Source organism: Hypanus sabinus, chromosome 20, assembly GCF_030144855.1.
Source record: "Hypanus sabinus isolate sHypSab1 chromosome 20, sHypSab1.hap1, whole genome shotgun sequence".
In the NCBI taxonomy this organism is placed as follows: Eukaryota; Metazoa; Chordata; class Chondrichthyes; order Myliobatiformes; family Dasyatidae; genus Hypanus; species Hypanus sabinus.
In genome coordinates, this window is record NC_082725.1 from 19,524,867 (window position 1) to 19,543,965 (window position 19,099).

General features: G+C 40.6%; 1 protein-coding gene across 2 annotated transcripts in view; it reads left to right on the forward strand.

Annotated features, from left to right (window-relative positions):
• The window catches only part of LOC132378349 (phosphatidylinositol-3-phosphatase SAC1-B-like), a 77,402-nt gene that overhangs the window by 23,268 nt on the left and 35,035 nt on the right, over positions 1–19,099 (forward strand). For both annotated transcript variants that reach the window (XM_059945186.1, XM_059945187.1), the window contains exons 3-7: positions 978–1,052; positions 2,967–3,094; positions 5,234–5,383; positions 6,386–6,445; positions 13,468–13,501. In XM_059945186.1, the coding sequence (XP_059801169.1) occupies positions 978–1,052; positions 2,967–3,094; positions 5,234–5,383; positions 6,386–6,445; positions 13,468–13,501 (447 nt within the window). The remainder of the gene's footprint in view (positions 1–977; positions 1,053–2,966; positions 3,095–5,233; positions 5,384–6,385; positions 6,446–13,467; positions 13,502–19,099) is intronic.

Consider the following 19,099-nt stretch of genomic DNA (forward strand, 5'->3'; position numbering starts at 1 on the left):
TGGTGAAGTCAAGACGGTTGATGTCCTGTCGGCAATTAACAATAAAGAGATCCAGAGCAGATAGAAGACTAGAGCGGGGTGTCCATAAATTATGTGAACTTAAATTATCTTAATTATATATATTCTGGCATTTTTATATTAGAGGGTCATTATTTCTTGAATTACTCCCTGTTTGGGATTTCATGTTGATAAATACTTTCCAAATTTGCTGAATTTTATACAGAGAGGATTCCCTGGGAGAAATTAGGCTGCATAATTTGATCTGCTAATCTGTGTTTCAGATGCTGATTCTGCTCAAAACTGCAGGGAATTTTCTCTAATTGACATCATGTCCACTAGCTTGTTTGTAATTAATGAAGGAATTTTTTTGTTCGCTACACACACACATGTGCATTTCTATCACTAAACATCAGATCTTGCCATAAATTATCCATCATTATCTTTTAGTGTGGATATAAAATTAGATGCTTAGGGCATTTTTTTTAAATTTAAGAAAGCTGAGTGGTTGGAGTACCTACTTTTTATTGGTTTTAAAATCTTAGTAATATGTTAATTATAATCTTTCTGATTGTATGCTTGTTCCTTTTCCAAACCCATCCGATTACTTTCACCACAGAAGTAGGTCATGCAGTCTTCGTGCTTGTCTCGGTCCACTCTGTTCCTTCATCCCTTAATTCTCCTTTCTTTCAACCTTCCATCCTTCACTTTTGACCTAATCTCTGCTGTGGTTACTAAGTCCTGTAGTATGGCCTTGTCAGATATTTCTCTTGCTTGCTATTCCAAATCTTTTAAATATTTTCTTAAAAATTGTGACTCCCTTAATGATCTAAAATATTGCAATTGCTTTTCAAAGAAAGACATCCTTAGCATTCAAATACTGTGTTGGGCTTTATTCTGCATTTTGTATAACACTTTATATGTCTAATATTGAAATCCAAACTATTTAATGTATTTTTCCTTGTTATATTTTTCCTCAGTTAAGAAAGATGTCCCACCCTCTGCAGTTACCAGATCAGTCTATGGAATCATGGGAACAATTCGTCTGGTGGCAGGTGCGTGGTTTTTAGAAGTAAGATAAGTATTTTCAAATTTTAGTTAGCTTGAACATTAATCCTGGCATTGATTTCATTTATTGTTGCTGTAGACCTAAATACTGCTATTGTGAGATAAAATTACTATTTTCGGATTACTAAGCAGAAAGGTCAAGGAAAGGTTAAATGGATTGGCAGGGAATTGGGTCTTGAGAGTGAAGTTAGTGAGAAGATAGGGGTACATACAGCAACCAAAGAATGTAAGCTGGCAATCAGCATTGCCGCGATTACAGTAAAATGACAGATGGGATCACTGCTTTAAATTGCATTGATTTCATGCATGTAGCTTAACAGGTAAGACAGACAAACTGAGGGTGTGGATTGCCTCAAGAGACTGGGATATTGTGGCAATAGTAGAAATGTGGCTGAACCAAAGGCTGGACTGACAACTAAATATTCCAGGACACTGATGCTTTTGGCATGAAAGAAGACCAGGTGAGAATGAGGTATTACCTTTTTGAATCTCTTGGAATATTTTAAAGAGGCAACTAAGGGGATAAGTGAAGGTTGGATTGTGAAAATAGGAACTTCAGAAAGGCCTTAGACAAGGTCCTGCATTGCAAGTGATCTGGAGGGTTAGGTCATGTAGAATTCGGAGAGCTAGCAAGGTGATGAAGGACCTTGGACTGCAACATGATTTTTTTTTGTGCTACATTGTGAGCATAATTAATAATGCTTTCAAGAATATTTCTGTCTGAATGTGTGATAAGGTTTTATATTTTGAAATGCACAAAGAACATTTTGTGCAATAATGAAGTTGTTGGCTATTTGGCAAGTTAAGCTATTGCAACCATTGAAAAGAATTTGACAGTTTTTACATTGTCTGAAATTTAGGAAAGCAGTTCATACTACCAAGTTAATGTATCATTTTCACTTATTACTTTTAAAGAAAGAAATCACTAATTCGTTATCATGAATGTCTACTGGCAAAACTTGCAGAATTCTGACATCTAAGATCATTAAACCTTGCATTAATTATTTTTACTTCAAATGTTGGTTGTTTTCCCAGAGAATTAAATTCACAACATGATAAGGTTGGCAGTCATAGTCTTTTATCCAAGGTTGAAGAGTCCAAAACTAGTGGGCAAAGATGCAAGATGATTGCTGTCCTGATGAAGGGGTCTCAGCCTGAAACATGGACTGTTTATTCCCCTCCATAGATGCTGCCTGATTTGCTGAGTTCCTCCAGCATTTTGTGTGTGTTGTCTATGATCAGATCATTTGTTTTTCTGATTGAGGGATAACATTGGCCAGAAGCAATTGCTGCTCTTTAAAGTTGTGCCACAAGTATAAGAAGAAATGTTTATGAAACGAAATAAATTTTGTATCCTTTGTGAATAAAACATTTAACTATTGTTAAAATCACAAGCAATTTAATTATGCCAGTAAGAAGGGATGTGCAATTCCAATGACTCAAACATTTCCATAATATTTGCATTAATTACCAGATTGAAAAAGTTAGTGTGACGGGGCAGGAGGAGAAGGGTGAGCTCACTGATTTGTGAGGTTTACTTGTCTCCACCCTGAACTAAGGTTGTGGCCTGCAACCAGCAGGCTTCTGAATCGGCTGCAATAATGCCTTGCTGTGGTTTTACTTTAATGAACTTCAGTTCACGTACATTGATAATAAATGTATTTTAAACTTAAAAGAAAGCAAAATTAGGGGAAAAAAAGTTTCTGGATTAAGTTGTTCCTACTTAATCTACATGGGTGACAACTTTCGTGTCTTGGTTTAGTCGATTCACCTGGAGATGCTGGGATTATTGGGTCTTTAAGCCTAACATTTTGAAAATGTGTAGAAACCTAAGGTTGGTCGGGATCTATTGTAGTTAGCACTACTGTGTCTGATAAAATCCTTTATCACTCTTCCTACAGGCATGTACCTTATTGTCATTACCAAAAAACATAAAGTTGGGGAGTTGTTCAGTCATTCTATCTGGAAAGCAACGGAATTCGATATAATTTCGTACAAGAAGACAGTGTTGCACCTAACGGAAACACAGGTAATAGACACAAGTAATAATCATAAAGCAAAACTTGCAGATGCTGTAAATCATTAATAGAAACAGAAATTGTTAGCAATTCTCTGCAACAACACACACAAAATGCTGGTGGAACACAGCAGGCCAGGCAGCATCTATAGGGAGAAGAGCTGTCGACGTTTCGGGCCGAGACCCTTAGTCAGGACTAACCGAAAGGAAAGATAGTAAGAGATTTGAAAGTAGTGGGAGGAGGGGGAAATGCGAAATGATAGGAGAAGACCAGAGGGGGTGGGATGAAGCTAAGAGCTGGAAAGGTGAATGGCGAAAGTGATACAGAGCTGGAGAAGGGAAAGGATCATGGGACGGGAGGCCTCAGGAGAAAGAAAGGAGTGGGGGGGGAGCACCAGAGGGAGATGGAGAACAGGCAAAGAGTGATGGGCAGAGAGAGAAAAAAAAAGGAGGGGAGGGAAAATAAATAAATCAGGGATGGGGTAAAAAAGGGAGGAGGGGTATTAACGGAAGTTAGAGAAATCAGTGTTCACGCCATCAGGTTGGAGGCTACCCAGATGGAATATAAGGTGGTGTTCCTCCAACCTGAGTGTGGCTTCATCTTGACAGTAGAGGAGGTCGTGGATAGACATATCAGAATGGGAATGGGACGTGGAATTAAAATGTGTGGCCACTGGGAGATCCTGCTTTCTCTGGTGGACTGAGCGTAGGTGTTCAGCGAAATGGTCTCCCAGTCTGCATCGGACACCCATTTGCGTTTAGATTAGATTAATCTTAGACAAATGTTTTCAGCTTTTAATGCAATGTAGTACATCCCCACTGCATGTAAGTACCCTTTACCATCACTGAAATCTTCCCCTAACTCCTGTAAAGCAGGGCTTTTATCCATGAAGGTCTAGTTGTTTACGTGCATTAAAAAAAATCTCTACTTGTTTTTGTCTGGGAGATAATATCATTGATCATTAACCTTTCAATATGGTGTAATCACATAATTGACACCAGGCGATTTAGTTAACTACTCGCCTTCATCTGGCTCAGGAACTGTTGCTACTTCAAATTTTGAAAGCACATAAAACTAATGTCACATACTTAAGTCAGAAAATATTTTTCCCAAATACACATTTCTGTTAATTAGCATTTAGAAATACTGGCCGCAAAACAACATGTTACGTAAGCAGTGAAGGCTGCAATTAATTGTTCATTCTAAAGTGTATGTTGTTTTTGTATTTAATAGGAAGAATTATCTATTCATCATTAATATTTCTGTTGCATCTGTCTCCTTCTTGATACAAAATACAAGACTGTTCTGGAGTTCACAAAATCCAGCAATGCATTTACCAGACATTTGGGATGTGGAAGAAATTGGAAGGTTGTATGACCTATCCAATTTCCCACACGCTACCACCAAACAGCAACTCATCAAGCTTCCTTTCATGTGGTACTTTTCTAACTGATGTGCAAATGTTGGGAAGTACCCAATTTTTCAATACATGCAGAACTTGTTTTAAAATTGCCTGTCTTCTGATGGTGTTCACAGCTACACTGAGCTTCTACAAACCTGTCTTCCTTTAGTTTATTTGAAAAGTATTGTATTGTTCTGCCCAGAGAGCACACAATTCAAGACGATAGTTGATACTGTAATACTTCGCGGTTCCTAACTTGTTGAAGGAATGAAATTGTTTCATTTTCACTCCCTGTTGTTTCTGGCATCTCCAAGCCCGAAGGCTTGAAACTGCAAAGCAGAACAGTTCTGAATTGCCTCGCTGCTTATTTCTCGCCAACTTTCAGTGCCAAAAATCACTATTTTTTGACGACAAGCACACACAACTGACACTGTTTCAAAACCGTACATTTTAAGCACAATGTAGAACCTGACAGCCATGCAAGTGCATATGACTGACGCTAGTTAGAAAGTATTCAGCAACAGTCTCCTTCCCAAATTGAGCATCATAGTGTCTCAAATAAATTAAGGGAATCCCAGCTATTTTCTTGATTAGCTTTTGGTATCTTAAATAAGTGGCTGCCCCAATTAACTGAAATCCACTGTACTTATTCACTAATTTCATGTCTTGCTTTTTATATTTAGCACCCGCACAATAATAATGTTGGAAAATGTTTATCAGAAACTATTATTTTGTTTTTATTCAACAGATGCTAGATAACAAGACTTTCTTGACGATGCTTAACAATGTGCTTAATACTGATGGATTTTACTTCTCTACAACCTATGACCTGACTCATACATTGCAACGCTTGGCCAACACCAGTCCAGAGTTTCAAGAGATGACTCTGCTGGAAAGGGTAAGGTTGATTCAGGGTAGGAGGATCAAAAACAGGAAGCCATATTTGTGCAGTCTCCTCCAGTTTTGCTTTCTGTAGTATGAAGTTCACATTACACACTGGCGCTATATGTTCCACTGCAAAAGCAATCAAATGTGAAATATTCATCCTGGATCTTTTCAATCCTGGGCTTTCGTATTTTATAGCAAATCCACCAAATTTCTTAATTGTTTTGCAGAAGTAAATTCTTGTGCTCATTAATTTTCAGTATATTTCCTTCCACATGTAAGGCCCAAGCATTGAGTTTTTCATTTTGGACACTGGTTATAAGGACCCAAGTGCAGTATTTTTAGCATTCAGTCCACAGAAATAAAAGGTATCATAATGGACACGCATAGTTCTGAACTAAATATCGGCACAAAGGTCAACGGATAATAATGGCAAGTACAAAATCCAAATAAAAAAGGTTGTTTTAACTGTGTCAATCTGAAGGTTTGATTAAACTAGTGTATATTGGATTGTGAAAATTTAGATAGTTCGACAGTAACTACAGTAATGCCGCTTTAAGACTTATAGCAAAGCTCCAAATTAAGAATAATGTCAGCTTTGCCATACCTTGTGTCTGCAGGGTGGTAGCTTTGAGAATGTGGGAGGAGGAACAGTTTGTCAATATTGCCAACAGCATAATTGCTTTGCTTGTTTGAATGCCAGACTTTAACTAACATTAACACTAACAGATAAAGCATCCCACTATGCTTGTGTGTTGGTTGGCCTTATGCAGCTGAATGTGTTTCCCTATAATGCTGGTTGGCACCATCAAGTAGTTTTCGTTTAAATCATTATCTCTTAGCATGGGAGTTATTCTGCATATGTTTCATCAGGAAAGATAAAGACAGATAAATCCGTTATGTTAATTGCATGTTTCAGTTTGCACCACCAAGCTGCATTTATTTAATTAAGTGGTGTCAGTTGCATGGATATGTTTACCTTAAATTTGTGTTTACAATGCCATTATCCTCATAGGCAGATCAGCGCTTTGTATGGAATGGGTACCTCCTGCGGGAATTTGCTGCGCAGCCAGAGGTAAGTTCTTTGGTAGGGTTTGAGAGAAGAGGAGGCTGGTTATTCATTGCTGATGGTAGCATGTGTACCTCTAGCCACACTGGTTCACTTTCACTTTTGCATTCAATTCCACTAATGAACTTACTCAACAATACACTGCTCAAGTCAGCAATCTTGACCAAAAAACATTTTATTAATTGTTGGCTAATTCTGATTTGGAATTTAAATTAAGGGCAAGAATGACTTTCTCCATTCCAGTTCTGTAGGTTCTGACATGGCTACAGGAAGTTCTTGATGGGGTAGCTGAGTGAGAAATGGTGGGTTCCTTCTCCTTATGTTGGGTTTCTGTGTGCTGGTGCTTAAAGGGCTCAGATCTCAGTGCCATCATAACTGATGCTCATGTTTTCCTATGAGATCTGTGAAATGTTACAGCTTTTCAAGAAGGTTTGGAGAACATTCTTACACAATTTCTTCTGGCCACTGGATCTTACACTTGGGGGGGAAAAATTGTCTGCTTGAAAACTTGAGTGTCAGGTCTTAGCTTGGGAGAGGATTTTATATTGATTTATTTATCCTACCAATGGATTTATGAGGTAGTATTGGAGAATACTTTATAATACTTTGAGGTGCCTGTCTCAGAATTGAATGGTAGGACAAGGATCACTGCCAGCTGGTTGGTAATGAGCTTTGGGCTGAGTTTGAGATCTTGATCTTCAAGTACCCTTTTCTTCCGACGGTAAGAGGTTGTGCTGACTTAACTGATAGCAATAGTGAATCTTACCATCGGTCTGTCTGCATTGAGAAGCAGCATGTAAAATCTGAGAAGTGCTTCATATTTTCCAGACATGTTGTTAGAGAGTGGTGATTACTGACCGTTTTTTGCAAATATTTTGTGTAAGACCACTTTCTAAAGTATTTGATGATGATTTAGAGCTTTTATTGTGGCCATGTGCAAGTATAACCTGCGTTCTGCATCTTGAGACTTATGTTGAGCTGACGTTGGTTCCCGAACTGTTTCCCAGTTGTCCTGTAAGTTAACTTCGCTCCCATTCGTTGGTAAAGACGTGCAACACTGCTACCAGTCACTTGGAGAAAAGTATCAGGCAATGACATGGCTTTGCTTGACACAGACCGTAATAAGATTGGATCTGCTTTTAATCCATTACTAACCATTGCAACAGCTCTGAGGATCTCTGGCATTCCACCTCTTTTACATATATACATGGTAAGATGAAGTGACTGAAGTTCAACTGCCAACTTGTGGAGCTTCAGATCTAATTTTAAGCTGGCATAATGGCCTCTTCATGGCATGTTGGCCTTTGGCAGCAATGAAATTAGACCTGATTACAGTGCCTTGTAAAAGGGTTCAGCCCCAAACCCTTTGTTCACATGCATGACTATTATAATCAGGGATTTTGATCAATTTAACTGAAAATTTTTATCTGTGAATCACATGCTGTGTTTTCCACAGTAGAACCCCAAAAAAAAGGGAAATCTGTGAAGTATGAAAAACTGAAATGTCAGCAGTTCAGAAGTATTCATCCCCTTTGCTCAGTATTTAGTTAAGCCACCACTCACAGCTATTACAGCCAGCAATCTTTTTGGTTTTTAACTTCTATTAGCTTTGTACAATGTGATGGAGCAAGATTTGCCTCTTCCTCCTTGCAAAATAGCAGGTAAGTTGGGGAGTGGTGGTGGACAGCAGTAAAGGACAAGACTCTGGCCACTCAAGGACATCAGTTTTCTTCATTTGAGGCCATTCCTTGGTCGCTTTGTCAGTGTGCTTTCGGTCATTGTCCTGCTGAAAGAATAGCTTCCTCCACAGTTTAAGCTTCCTGGCAAAGGCCAGCAGATTTTTATCCAGGATCTCTCTGTATTTAGCAGCATTCATTTTCCCGTTAGTCCTGACCATATTTCCAGTCCCTGCTGCTGAAAAACATCCCTTTAGCATAATGCTACCTCCACCACACTTTACAGTAGGGATGATGTTACCTGGCTGATGTACTGTATTAGATTCACTCCACTCTTACTGCTTAGTGTTGAGGCTAGAAAGTTCCATTTTAGTCTTACCCTACCGTAAGATCTTCTTCCACGTATTTACAGTATCTTGTAAGTGATTCTTTGCAAAGTCTTTATGGGCAAGGATATGTTTTTTTTTAGCCAGGGCTTCTTCCTTGCCGCTCTTCCATAAATACGGTCCTTAAGAGACTGTGGACCCATGAACTTCATCTCCAGTTGCAGCCTCTGGCTTCTGCAGCTCACTCAGAGTGACTGTTGACATCGTAGTACCTTTCTTACAAGTGCAATTCTTCAGCAACTGCATTTAGAGGGGTGGCTTGACTTAGGCAGTGTGACTGTGGTTTCTTATTTTTCCCACCTGTTCCACAATGGACTGCACTGAGCTCCAAGGTATGTTCAGTGCCTTTGAGATGGTCTTGTGCTGTTCCCGCTTCTCTATTGTCATTTCCACAACTTATCTTGAATGCTCTTTGGTCTTCATTTTGGTTTGGTTTGGCCTGTTGAAAATCTACCGTACTGTTGGACATTATAGAGAGAAGGGATACTTATTCAGGTGATCCTCCAATTTTCTGCATCAAAAAATTTGGTGAATTGGTTAGGTAACATACAGTATTGTGCCTGAGGAATGTTAGTTTAGTAATTACAAGAGGTTGAATACTTTTTCAGTCTCAATTTTGATTTTAAATTTTTATTAAATTGACAGGCTTTGGAATTTTTCTTTTGATTTGACATAATACACAATGTTTTGCAGATTAGCTCAAAATTCTACTTTAACATACTTTAAATGTAGAAAATGGGCAGTGAAATGTGAAAATTGTTGTGACTGAATACTTTTTCCAAGGCATAAATTTGTTTTAGGATGAAGTCAGACATTCACAATAAGGGGTGTGGTCATGGCTAACAGATGCTTGGGATGTCCTTCAGCTGACTGCACCTTTGTTCTCTAAATTCACTTCCAATCTTGGCTCTCAATGAACACCTTTGAGTTTTTGAGCTGGGGTTATATCTTTGATAGTGCTGAAGAATCCACACATGTCCCAGCATCATTGACTTTATTGAAGTTATTCCCTTCTTTCAGTTCCTCTGTCTCTATCACTGTAAACTCAGGTTAGAAGAGCAACACCTCATATTCCATCTGGGTAGCCTCCAATAGATATGAACGTCTATATCTCTAACTTCTGATAATTTCTCCCCCTTTCCTTCTCTCTTTTTCCATTCTGGTTATACTCTCAATTTCCATTTTCCATTCTGATTATCCTCCCACCCCTTCTCTCTTCTCATTTGCCCATCACATTTCACTGGTTTCCCTCCTTTCTATTCTGAAATAGTACACTGTCCTCTCCTGTTAGATCCCTTCTTCTTTAACCTTTTACTTTCTCCACTTATCCCCTCTCAGCTCCCTTCATTCCCTTTCTCTCCCACCTTCCCTGTCACCTGTTCACCTATCACCTGCCAGCTTGTACTCCTTCCCAGCCCCACCTCCTTATTCCAGCTTCTGCTCCCTTTCCAGTCTTGATAAAGTGTTTCAACCCAAATTGTTGATTGTTTATTCCCCTCCATAGATGCCTACTGAGTTCCTCTAGCATTTTGTGTGTGTTGTACAAGATCAACAGTATTTGCAGAATCTTTTGTGTTTTGTGATTGAATTGTCAGGCTCTTTCTGCCCACCATCTCATTCTTTTGGGTCACTTTTTTTCTTCTTTGGACCTTTGCCTTCAACTGCCTATAAAACTATTTCTTTTCCCTTTGACTAGGGTGGAGATTCCAATCCAAGAATTCCTTCTTCTGGAGTTAATTAAACCCTGGATCCCCTGGTCACTCTCATCACACCAAACCTAGTGCAACACACACAAAGTGCTGGAGGAACTCAGCATGTCAGGTAGCATCTATGGAAAGGAATAACAAATCAATGTTTTGGGCTGAGTCTCTAGTGTTTTCTGCTAATGGCTCTTTACAAATGCTAATTTTAGTGGACTCTTGAGTTAGTCTTAATACTATTGGCACTCATAGATTGTGCTAGTTGAGTGTTGTCAGGTGCCTACGAGATACTGTTTGAGAAGGTGAACTTATAGACACATTTAGTATTGATTTTGCTATGGCAATACTTCTGTAGCTGCTGCTCTTTTGGGATCCAGAATGTTGAAAGTAACAGATTAAATTAGGCATGGTCAGTTCTACAGTCATTGGTACTTCTTTTGATGTCAGTAATGTAGACATCATATTGTGCCTTTTCTGACCCTAACAGGTTGCCAGGGAGGATCAGTTTAGTTCTCTCTGGGTTGTGGGAAAAGCTTTCTGAAGATCAGAAAAGTGCTCCTTGGCCTCATTTGTAGCTCACATGCTGAAAATTGCAATGTCATGGTTAGAGTGAACTGGAAGATCAGGGGCATTCATGTATACTGCATAGGGCGTCCTAGAGAACATGGAATAACTGACTTTTACTGACTGATCCCCTTCTCATGAAGGCAATAATCCTGTTTCGTCTTGTCTTTCTGAGAAAAAGGGGAGTGCAGTACCAATGGGTATAAGTAGGGATGAGAGAGGGTAATATGAGGCACCATCTGCAAGAGCACCTATGTCTGAGGCACGTTGTGGTGTGCATGCAAGAGAAAACAGAACAAATGTTCTGGTACCTGCTTGTGTGTGCAATTACATTCGGTGGCCACTTTATTGGGTATTCCTGTGCATCTGCTGGTTACTGCAAATGGCTAATCAGCCAATCATGTGGCAGCAACTCAGTGCATAAATGCATGTAGACATGGTCAGGAGGTTCAGTTGTTGTTCATCAGATTGCGGAAGAAGCGTGATCAAAGTGACGTTAACTGTGGACAGCGGAATGGAGTGGTTTGATTATCTCAGAAACTGCTGATCTCCTGAGGTGTTCATGCAAAACAGTCTCCAGAGTTCACCGAGGATGGTGTGAAATACAAAAAAAATATATAACTAGTGGCAGATCTGTGGTGAAAATGCCTTGTTGTTGAGAGAGGTCAGCAGAGAATGGCGAGACGATTTCAAACTGAGAGGAAGGGAGCAATAACTCAGATAACCACATGTTACAACAGTGGTGCACAGAAGGGCATCTCTGAATTTTGAAGTGGATGGACTATAGCAGCAGAAGACCACGGACATACAGAAATACACTCAGAGGCCACTTTATTCGGTGCTTTGTGTACATGATAAAGTGGTTACTGATTGCAGACGTGTGCCTTTGTCCTTGCAGCTGAGCTTGTCACCAAACCACCTGGATACCTTTGCCATTGGATCGAGGCCTCACAGTGTGAAATCTGCTTTTCCACAAGTCACACGTGTAATCAATGTGCAATAGTTGTTCCACAAGTCACATACAGGAGAAGTTCACTGAATATGAAGCTTGGGATCTTGAATCTCAGGACTTTAATGGACAGTCCCACCAACCAATAATGTCAATTCTGAACAATGCTCTAACATCAGAACCTCACTTCAACGGTTCCATTAAAGATCAAAGAATGTATACAGTATATAACCTGAAATTTTTACTCTCCACAGACATCCACGAAACAGAAGAAAAGACCCAAAGAATGAATGACAGGAAAGCACTAGCACCCCAAAACTCTCCCCTCCCACACACAAGCAGCAGCCAAGTATCAATCCTCCCCACTCCCCCCCCTCTCATCTACCTCAGCAAAAGCATCACCCCACCCCCCACCAACACCCAGCATGCAAGCAAAAGCAAAGCCCCCAAAGAGACCATGATCGCTTTGCCAGGGTCAGGAACGTCTCGGATCGCATCTACAAGATTTTGGAAGGGGAGGGAGAGCTAGGTTGTTGGATGTATTTAAGGCAGAAATTGATAGGTTCTTGATTGGCCACGGTTTCAAAGGTTACGGGTGAGGACCGAGGAATGGGGCTGAGGAGGGGAAAAAGTATCGGCCATGATTGAATGGTGGAGCAGACTCGAGACAATGGCCTAATTCTGCTCCTGTGTTTTCTGGTGATATGGTCATATCTAGAGTCAATCAGAAACTACTGTTCATCCCAACAGTTCGACATGCCACAGGTTCTCTCTGTCTCACTAACAAGGGAGGGAGAGGTATTATTCCTACCACAGCAAGAACAGAGACCACAGCTCGCTGTTTCGATGTTACAGTCTGTAGCATCATTTTATTTCGAGTTTCTCTGACTTGAGAATCAGTAGCAAACTCTCTCTAACCATTGAGAGAGAGAGAGCCATTGCTCGAGTGCAGAGGCCTCTGACAGCAGCACCTGCTGTCTCGATGTTCCGATCTCCTGCAACGCTTCAGTTAGTGACACCAGCAAGGAATTGGGATTGTCTACAAGGACACACCCCAAAGGCGCACGACTTCCAGGCTGCTCCTGGAGTATTGAAAAAGCTAGGCCACTCGGTGAGCTCTGAGAGTGGGAACCCACTGCTGTGAAGAACCACAATTTGAGTGCAGGTATAGATAATGGACTCTGACAGGACCCCAGCCACCTTGAAAAGGAAATAAGAAGCATTAGAGAGAAGAATTTAAACTGTTTTGCAGGTGGACTGGGAGAAGTTGCCCTCTTGCGTCAACTTTAGCTCCTCTACTTTGACATCAACATCATTGTCCTGAGACAAATAAGTCAAGGATGAGGCTAATATGTGCTCTTAGTTGGGAAAAAGGAAAGCTCAATATTATTTTGAATACAATTTTTAATATTTAACTTTAGAACTTTTGCTAATGCTGACATCTATGACCAATTCCAAATTGCCATCAAATTGAGATAGTTAAGAATTAAGCCTGATAGATTTGAGTTGCATGTAGTACAGACTGGAAGATGTTGTTGAAACAGCTGGGTTTTCACATTGATCTGGTTGCTTCCTGGTCATATTGGCCTTTCATTTCAGTTCTGATTATTTGAACTTATTCTGCAACTATGTCTTGCAATTTATACACGTATTTGTGGATAATGGTGAAACAGTGGTATTGTATTCATAATGTTATGCCAAGTCACATGGTGTTAATATTGCATTGACTTATTTTTTTTTATCTGTCCGACAGCTTCACAGGTTTGCTGTGCCAGTGATTCATGGGTGTATCCTTTCCTAGAAATGGATTGGTAGCAATAGCTACTGCAAGTGACTAAAGTGTATCTAATTGATTGATGTGAATGAAACATTTGCACAGGTAATGGAAGTTGGCTTTTACAGAATTCACAAATCGTTACCAAAAATTGGTATCTCAAAATTTGTATGAAAAGGAAACAGTAACTAAATACTACTTTTTTTTCCAGCTTGTATTTCTTATCCCATGTGCGGATGACCCAGCTTTGTGCTATGGAGAGCTTTGTCAAAATATAACACCACCCCCCCCCCATTCCTCCCCATCACGTGACCTTTATTACTTCCCATGGAAGAGAATTTCACACTGAAGAAATTTCTCTCCGCAAGCTTAAAATTTTTGCCCAAACTTTTGAGGCTGTGACTCCATGTTCTTAACATCTCAGATATTCTTGTTAGTAATGTGATACACCCTTCTTTAACAAACATTTGTGACATTACAAAAATATTGTGATTGCTATAAAACCTTTCATGATGGCACTGTAACCAGAATACTGTCTTTGTTTGATTTTCTGAATGATGGCTAGTGTTCATTCTTGTATTAACTTTTAGAAGTCTAATTCTGACAGATTAAAATTACTTGTTTTCTTGACCTTATTATCCTTGCTATCCTAGTTGCTTCCTGCTTGCAATCACTATTACTGTTGACCATATCAGTAAGCATTCGTAGCTCCCAATTTGGAATTGCAATTGCAACTTATGCAGTTGTGGACTTCAGAATAGGTAAGATGAGGGAACACAAGCCAATTCTCTTACAGGATCAGAAGTGGAGAGAGTGAGCAATTTCAAGTTTGTGCGTGTCCATATCTCTGAGGTTCTGAGCTGGTGCCAACATACAGCTATAATGAAGGCAAACAACAGCTATATTTTATTTATCACCTAAAATACTCAAAACCTTCCACAGATGTACCTTGGGAGAGCATTCTGACTGGCTGCATCTCCATCTGGTATGGGGGAGGCGGGGTGGGCTACTGCACAGTTTTGACGTAAGCTGCAGAGATTCTTAAAATTAGTCAGCTCCATCATGGGCGCTAGCCTCCATAATATCCAAGACAAATTCTAGGAGTAGTGCCTCAGAATGCTGACGTCCATCATTGAAGAGCACCACCACACAGGACATGCCCTGTTCGCAATGTTACCATCAAGAAGGAGATCCAGAAGCCTGAAGGCACACAGAGATTCAGGGACAGCCTCTTCCTCTCTGCCATCCAATTCCTAAATGGACATTGACCCATGGACACCACTTCACTGCTTTTCAAAATTTCTGTTTTTGCACTACTTAATTTAATTGTTTAGTAGGCATATATGTGCTTTAATTCGGTTTTTCTCTCTATATTTATCATGTATTGCATTGTATGCTGCCACAAAGTTAACTAATTTCACAACATATGCCAGCGATATCAAACCTGATTCTGATTCTTATTAACAACACACACAAAATACTGGAGGAGTTCAGCAGGCCAGGCAGCATCTATGGAAAGGAGTACAGTCAACATTTCAGGCCAAGACCCTTCCTCGGTACTGGAGGGAGAAAAAGATGAGGAGTCAATGTTAGAAGGGTGGGAGGAGAGGAAGAAATACAAGGTGATAAGTGAAACTGGGAGGGGAGGGTTTAATTAATAGATTGGTGAAAGAGATACAGGGCTGGAGAAAGAGGAATCTAAAAGGAGAGGACAGAAGGCCATGGAAGAAAGAAAAGGAAGAGGAACACCAGAGACTGCTGGCAGGTAGATAAGGTGAAAGAGTGAAAAGAGGCTGGGGTATGGTGAAAGGGGTGGGCGCTAGCCACTACCGTAAGTTCGAGAAATCGATGTTCATGCCTTCAGGTTGTAGGCTACCCTGATGGAATATAAGGTGTTGCTCTTCCAACCCTTGCATGGCTTTATCGCGACAGTAGTGGAGGCTATGGATTGACATGTCAGAATGGGAATAGGATAAGATGGGTGGCCACTGGGAGATCCCGCTTTTTCTGGTGGATGGAGTATAGGTGCTTGGCGGATAGGTCTCCCAGTCTATGTTGGGTCTCACTGATACACTGAGGCCATACCGGGAACACTAGATATAGTAGATGATCCCAACAGACTCACAAGTGAAGTGTCGCCTCACCTGGAAGGTCTGTTTGGAACTCTGAATAGTAGTGAGCGAAGAGTGTAACACTCGTTTTGCTTGCAGGGATAAGTGTCGGGAGGGACGAATGGACAAGGGAGTCATGAAAGCAGCAAGTGGGGGGGGAAGGGAAACATGTGCCTATGGTGGGATCCTGTTGGAAATGGTGGAAGTTATGGAGAATTATGTGCAGGACTCAGAGCCTGGTGGTGGTAGATGAGGACAAGAGGAAATCTATTCTTGGTGGAGTGGCGGGAGGATGAGTTGAGGGCAGATGTGTGAAATGGAAGAGATGCTGTTGGGAGTGGAGGAGGAGAAGCCACTTTCTTTGAAGAAGGAGGACATCTCCTTCATTCTGGAATGAAAAGCCTCATCCTGAGAGCAGACAGAGCGGAGACGAAGGAATTGAGAGAACGGGATGGCATTTTTACCAGTAACGGTGGGAGGAGGTATAGTCGAAGGAGCTGTGAGAGTCTGTGAGTTTATGAGACATCAGTAGATAAGCTGTCTCCAGAAATAAGAGACAGAGAGATCGAGAAAGGGGAGGGAGGTGTCGGAAATGGACCAGGTAAATTTGAGTGCAATGTGGAAGTTGGAGGCAAAGTTGATGAAGTCAACGAGGTTGGCATGGGTGCAGGACACAGTAGCAATGCAGTCATTGATGTAGCATAGGAAAAGTGGGCGAGTGACACCAGTGTAGGCTTGTAACATAGATTGTACCACGTAGCCAACAAAAAGACAGGCATAGCTGGGACCCATGCGAGTACCCATGGCTACCCCTTTTATTTGAAGGAAGTGGGAGGAACAAAAGGGAGAAATTATTGAGAGTGTGGACAAGTTTTGCCAGATGGAGAAGAATTGGTTGGGTGTGGTGTCCAGAAAGAAACGGAGAGCTATGAGGCCTTTCTGGTGAAGGATGGAGGTGTATGGGGATTGGACATCCATGCTGAAAATAAGATGTTCAGGGCTATGGAACTTGAAATCATTGAAAAGTTCCAGAGCATGTGAAGTGTTACGGATGTAGCTATGAAGGGACTGAACCAGGGGGGATAAAACAGAGTTGAGATATGCAGATATGAGTTCAGTGGGGCAGGAAGGAACAAGCTGAAACAATGGGTCTACCTGGACAAACAATTTTTGTAGATCTTGGGTAGGAGGTCCAAGGTGCAGGAACTATGAGGTTGGTGGCAGTGGATGGGAGATCCCCAGAATTAATAAGGCCAGTGATGGTGTGGGGAACAGTGGCCTTGTGCTCCTTAGTGGGGTCCTGTTCAAGGGGTATATAAGAGGAGGTATCTGACAGTTGTCACCTGACCTCTGCAAAGTAGACATCAGTACGCCAACTACGACAGCACCCCCTTTAAATGCGGTTTTAATGATGAGGTTAGGATTAGTGCTGAGGGAGTGGAGAGCAGAGCATTCGGAAGGAGTGAAGTTGGAATTAGAGAGAGGAGTGGTAAAGTCGAGAAGGTTGATGTCTGGTTGGCAGTTAGCAGTGCAAAGATCCAGAGCAGGCAGAAGACCAGAGCGGTGTGTCCAGGAAGAGGAATGTTGAAGACAGGAGAAGGGGTCATCGGTGCAGGGTGGAGAGTCCTTGCCAACGAACTAGGCCTGGAGATGGAGACGGTGGAAGAATCAGTGTGGAGCTTTGATTCTGATCATAATGGCTATCAATAGAAGGACTTCATGTACTTGAAGAACTCAAATTCTTTTGAGTTCCTCTAGATGCATTATGGGCATCATTCTATTTCTACCATAGAACCATAGAACATTACAGCACAGAAACAGGCCTTTTGGCCCTTCTTCACTGTGCTGAACTATTTTTCTGCCTTGTCCCACTGACCTGCACCTGGCCCATATCCCTCCGTACACCTCTCATCCATGTACTGTCCAAGTTTTTCTTAAATGTTAAAAGTGAGCCTGCATTTACAACTTCATCGGCAGCTCATTCCACACTCCCATCACTCTGTGTGAAGAAGCCCCCCCTGATGTTCCCTTTAAATTTTTCCCCCCTTTACCCTTAACCCATGTTGTCTGATTTTTTTTTCCCTTAGCCTCAGTGGAAAAAGCCTGCTTGCATTCACTCTATCTATATCCATCATAATTTTATATACCTCTATCAAATCTCCCCTCATTCTTCTACGTTCCAGGGAATAATGTCCTAACCTATTCAACCTTTCACTGTAACTCAGTTTCTGAAGTCCCGGCAACATCCTTGTAAACCTTCTCTGCACTCTTTCAACCTTATTAATATCCTTCCTGTAATTCGGTGACCAAAACTGCACACAATACTCCAACTTCAGCATCATTAATGCCTTATACAACCTCAGCATTACATTCCAACTCTTATACTCAATACTTTGACTTATAAAGGCCAATGTACCTAAAGCTCTCTTTACTACCCTATCTACCTGTGATGCCACTTTTAGGGACTTTTGTACCTGTATTCCTGTTCTACTGCACTCCTCAGTGCCCTACCATTTGCCTTGTATGTTCTACCTTGGTTTTTCCTTCCAAAGTGCAATACCTCACACTTGTCTGTATTAAAATCCATCTACCGTTTTTCAGCCCATTTTCCCAGCTGATCCAGATCCCTCCGCAAGCTTTGAAAACCTTCCTCACTGTCCACTACACCTCCAAATCTTCGTATCATCAGCAAATTTGCTGATCCAATTTACCACATTATCATCCAGATCATTGATATAGATGACGAATAACAATGGACCCAGCACTGATCCCTGTGGCACACCGCTACTCACAGTCCTCCACTCAGAGAGCAATCCTCCACTAACATTCTCTGACTTCTCCCATTGAGCCAATGTCTAATCCAGTTCGTTACCACCTCAGACATAGCTCCCATTTTTTTAAGAATTGAAGATAATACAATTGCACTTTGTATTTATATTTGACTTTTCCGTGTGATTTTTGAAATATCATTCAAAGTTACAGTTTTTGATCTGGTGTCACTGAAAATTGTGTAAGTGCTGTATACTACATTTCACAGTTTAAAGCAAGACAGACAATGAGTTAGATCAATTTGAGTGGTTTTCTTCAGCTATAGAACATTTATTAAAATATAGTTATTGATTGATAGTTCCATGTAATATCTGCAATGGTGCAATTGTCTTTCAATAATTATAATCAAATCAGAAATCAGATTTTCAGTAAAGTGATAAATCTGCTGTTCATAACTAAACAAACTTGTAAACCTCCTTATCGATAAAATAAACAATTTTTCATATTCTACATGTTACTCCTGAGATTTAATTGGTTATTTAACATTTAAAAAGAAAATAGATTTATTTTTAATACATCCAAAATGACCTTTTAACACTGGAGCATCTCAATTACTCCATACAAAAGAAGGCAAAACTGATATTCTCCAAATCAAATAAAATACACTCTTCAAGCATTTTTTCCTTTTGATAGTGAATAACAAAAACAGTGCATCAGATCAGTATAAGAAA